The sequence below is a fragment of the Vespa velutina genome, chromosome 17, assembly GCF_912470025.1.
Source record: "Vespa velutina chromosome 17, iVesVel2.1, whole genome shotgun sequence".
Lineage (NCBI taxonomy): Eukaryota > Metazoa > Arthropoda > Insecta > Hymenoptera > Vespidae > Vespa > Vespa velutina.
In genome coordinates, this window is record NC_062204.1 from 2,079,177 (window position 1) to 2,084,176 (window position 5,000).

A 5,000-nucleotide genomic window follows, 5' to 3' on the forward strand; every position below is an offset into this window, starting at 1 on the left:
CATATGCTTTATACTTATAGATCTTTCTATTGCTTTCGTAGATCGTTCTCTCTCTCTCTCTCTCTCTCTCTCTCTCTCTCTTCTCCCCCCCCCCCCCTCTCTCTTTCTCGATCAATCGATAGTATTACTTTTACAAGATAACCTATATATGTACTCGACGACCATGACAATTGACACGCAAGTGAACGTTCGAAATCGCACGAATTATAAAATTTATCTTTCCTCACAATCACTCTGACAGGCTTTTACTAAATAAAAACAAAATATCACTCTTGCTATATTAGATAAATGCACACGTAACACCAACACCAACACCAACACCAACACCAACACCAACACCAACACCAACAGCAGCAACAACAACAACAACAACAACAACAACAACAACAACATCATCAACGCCAACAACATCAATATCAATAGCAATATATATATATATAAAAAAAAAGAGAAAGAAAAAATGCAAAATGCAAAAAAGAAATTCCGGTAGATAGTTTGTAGATCGCATTAAATAGAAACAAAATATCACTTCTGCTATATTAGATGAATGCACACGTAACATCAATATCAACAACAACGACAACAACAACACTAACAACGACAGTAACAATAACAACGACAAACAATGACAATGAAATATATATATATATATATATATATATATATATAAAAAAGAGTAATAATTAAAAATGCAAAAAAAAAAGATAGATCTTAGATCACATTAAATACAAAATGTCACTTTTGCTATATTAGATAAATGCACATGCAAAAACAACAATAACAATAACAATGAAATAAAATAATAAAAGAAATTCTAATAGATAAATCATAGATCATAGATCATTAAAATACTAATGTAATATTATTTTATGCAGTATTAAATAAATGCATACGCAACAACAACAACAACAACAATGACGACGACGACGACGACGACGACGATAACGAAATAAAAAAAATATAAAATAAAAAAAAAAGAAAAGAAATTTCAATAGATAAATCATAGATCATCATAGATCATTAAATATCAATATATCACTCTTGCTATAGTAGATAAATGCACGCGTAAAAAAATGACAAATACGAGGAGAAAAATAAGAAATAATGTGAGATAGATCATGGATCTATGGATCTATGAATATTATATTCATATACATAGTCATTCAACTTACTGTACAGTGATAAAGCTAGAAACAAAATATCATTTAGTTTTGTACAAATATTAGATGAGATTAGCTTTTTGTACAAATATTAGATGAGGTAGTATTGTACGTGCTTCATATTAGAAAGATTAGAATTCTTTTGTATGAAATGGTATATGGTTCTGCCAATGATTAAAATAGTGGTCTTCTAAGAGATTTGTACATTTTATTTGTGATAACGTTTGAACAAGAGATTAGTATTAATACATTAGAAAGACGTAGAAGATTATTTGTTATTAGAAAGAATTAACATTTTTTTTTTTTTGTTTTTTTTTTTTTGTTTTTTTTTTTTTCTTACAGAATTATCTTCAATTTTAAAATAATAATATTATATCAGTGATTATGATAGTTTTACGATTAGGAGATTTATATTTGTTTATTTATTTATTTATTTTCTTTTTTTTTTTTTTTATAGTATTAAATCGATCAGTATAAATATACAATATTAGAAGAAGTATTAACGAAATATACATTAGAGATATTAGAATTTGTAATAGAAGAAAGTAAAAAATTTTAATTACAAAATATTAAATCAATTTGATAAAATCAAAAAAGTAAATTATAATATTATATTAGCTTTGCTTGATATTAGAATTATTAAAATTTCTAATAAAACAAAATCAATCATTATAATAAACTATACATAATATATATTTAAGATTAGTATTTGTAATATAAAATCAATCATAAAAGTTTATAACAAAAATCAATCTGATAACATCGAAACAAACTATATATATTATTTTATACTTGAGATTAGAATTTGTGTAATAAAACAAAATCGATTAGAGAATTTTTAAAGAATATTCGATCAATATAAAATCATTTGAACAAATAAAATGTAATTAAACAAAACATACGTACAATTTAGATTAAATGGCATACGTATACGTAATACAATCAAAGTTGTTTCTACGAGTATAATTAGAACGATTTGATAGCGCAAGAAAATAATAAAAGATAATACAAAAAAAAAAAAAAGAAAAAAAAAAAAAAGCGAAAAAAGTAAAGAAGAAAAGAAAAGATGATAGAACAAGAAAATGATAAAAAAAAAACAAAAAGAAAAAAGAAGAAAACATTTCAAAGTTTCAGTTGTTGACCAGCTCGACGATGTCATGGCTCGAACAGGTTGCCAATCTTCTGGCAAGATGGATCTTTTCATTCCTACATTATATCGGACTTATCTTTTTTCCTTTAAAATAAAAATTACAATATCAAAGAAACAAAATCTATACGTACATATACACATATCTATTATAATATTGTCTTATTCATATACAATTATAACATATAATACATACACACACACACACACACACACACACACACACACATATATATATATATATATAGCACATCATTCGAGTTAATAGTCGGAAATATTAGTAGTCAAAAAGATCGTAGAAAACGTGAACGAAAAAGTTTCTCTTTCTCTCTCTCTCTCCCCCCCCCTCTCTCTTTTTCTCTCTTTCTCTCAACGATCTTCATCATCTCAAAATGACTTTGAGAATTTCTATGACTGACCTTGAGAAGGATTCCTTCTTCATGGAGATGGATCATTTCTTCATTATAACCAGGGTAACCCATTAACTAACGTTCTATGTTTTATTTCTCTCTCTCTCTCTCTCTCTCTCTCTCTCTGTCTTTTCTTTTATCTTCATAAAAAAAAAAAAGAAAAAAAAAATTGATTAAAAACAAACATCTTACGATGGATCGATTTGGATCGATTTTGGATTTTTTTTTCTCTTCTTTTTTTTAGGGAAAAAAAACGTCGGGCGTTTCATTCTCAGAAAGATCAAGAATGAAATTAGAATTGGCTAGGAGATTGGTTAAGCCTGAATTGAACGAACAGGAAAATGTTTTGGATTCAACGGGAAAATTAAGAACAACCGATACGTCGATTGGCGAAGAAACGAAGAGGATTGGTAAATTGGCTAAAGTCATTGTTAGGAATAGTCGATTGGAAGAGGATGACAAAAAACCGGAAAAGATTGTTAAACAGGATCAGACGATTGATAGTAGCGATCAGGAGTCCTGGAAATCACGTCAGAAAAAGGGTAGAGTTGTCTCGGAGAGAACGGTAACCTCGATATCGGTTGACGAGGATACATCGAATTACGTCGTTGAAACAGTGACCAAAGTTACCGAGGAAGTATCCTCGATGATGATCGATGGATCAATATTGAAGGATTCGCAACCGCGCAAAACGAAATCTCAAGATTTAACGAACATCGAAACAACGAAATCCACGAAAGGTTTTAACGTTACACCGAGAAGTACGATCAAGGGATTAAAGTCTGGAAGTCTTTTAACAAGACGTAACAAATCTTTCGTCGAAAGGGATATAACAAATAATGGCGATGACGTTGATACACGGAAAGATGAATTAAAGAGGATTAATATGTCAACGACGATCCTATCAAAAAGAAAACAATCATCGTTGGAGAACGATGAACAACAACAAGATGATGGTAGAACGAAGAAACCGAGAATGTTGAACAGCGTAACCAAGGCCAACTTTCGTAACGATCGTTATACGAAAAAATTAAGAGATAGGAGCAACGTGATAGACGGGAATGAGATACCACAGAGGACAACGTCAAGGACAACTACGGTTACAAATAGATATAGTAGGAAAAAGATCAATGGTACGAGACCTTACGATAAAATTTCGAAAAGTGTTACGACGGTAACGTCGATCCAATCGTCATCGAAAAGACGTGAATTCAGACCAAGAACAGCTACGTATCGTAGACATTCGGAATTGCCAACTACTAATACCTTGCTGATAGAAACGACCGAGAGGGTCGACGATACTCAGGGCGTTGCGATCACTCCTAAAACGCTTAAATATCATGCGACCTTGAAAAGTTCAACGCCGATCGAGACTCGATCGATACCGCAGGAGCCTCAGGTTAGCGTTAGGATAACCAACGACACCAATTCGATTGATACTGGTATTACCGACAGCAGCAATGGTAATACTGGTACAACCAGTAACATCTTCAATCCAACAAGAAGTGCCTTTCTAAGTGGTAACAGTACACTTTTGGAACAGCTACGGAGTACCGTAGCGCCACTTCTCAGCTCTCTGGGTAACAGGACACCTATATTTGCCGAGTCCTACAGTAACGTTAACAACGGAGTAAGTGTATCTGTTTGTTTGTTTGTTTGATTGGTTGGTTGGTTGGTTGGTTGGTTGGTTGGTTGGTTGTTTGTTTGCTTGGTTGGTTGGTTTTGTTTTGTTTTGTTTCTTTTTTTATTTTTTTATTTTCCTATACAATGTATTTATCATCGATGGCTAACTATCATAATGATTGAATTAATTCAATCATTAATTGAAGGAATTTCTTTTTTTATTTTCATTATATTTATACGATAATAATTTTGTTCGACGATGATGATGACGATGATAAGTTATCTAATCGATTTTTTCTTTTTCTCTTTATCTATCTGATCGTATAATGTATTTTTATTTAGAAAAATTTTGTTGATGAAAAAAAAAAATTCGCAAATTTATACCTACTTAATTTTCGTTTAAATTTTATTTGCTATCTTTGAAGAAATAATGATTTAAATATTAATAAAATTATTATTATTACTTTTTTTTTTTTTTTTTTTTTTTTTTCCTTACGATTAATAAAGATACTAATACCAAGGTATTATATTATACAGGATAGAAAATATTTGTTATCATTGTTTATAGAGCTCTACACCTAGGATTACACCAAATGGATCACCACCGAGATTCAGTGCTAGGTATAAAGGAGCTGAATTGTTCGTTAGAAAGCCAACAGG

The 5,000-nt window shown here is 30.4% G+C and overlaps 1 protein-coding gene across 4 annotated transcripts in view; it reads left to right on the forward strand.

Moving 5' to 3' along the window:
• Nucleotides 1-5,000, forward strand: part of LOC124955041 (mucin-22-like) — a 60,022-nt gene that overhangs the window by 41,787 nt on the left and 13,235 nt on the right. For all 4 annotated transcript variants that reach the window (XM_047508871.1, XM_047508870.1, XM_047508874.1 and 1 more), the window contains 2 exons: nucleotides 2,962-4,347; nucleotides 4,909-5,000. The exon at nucleotides 4,909-5,000 is cut by the window's right edge and continues 61 nt beyond it. In XM_047508871.1, coding sequence (XP_047364827.1) covers nucleotides 2,962-4,347; nucleotides 4,909-5,000 — 1,478 coding nt within the window. The remainder of the gene's footprint in view (nucleotides 1-2,961; nucleotides 4,348-4,908) is intronic.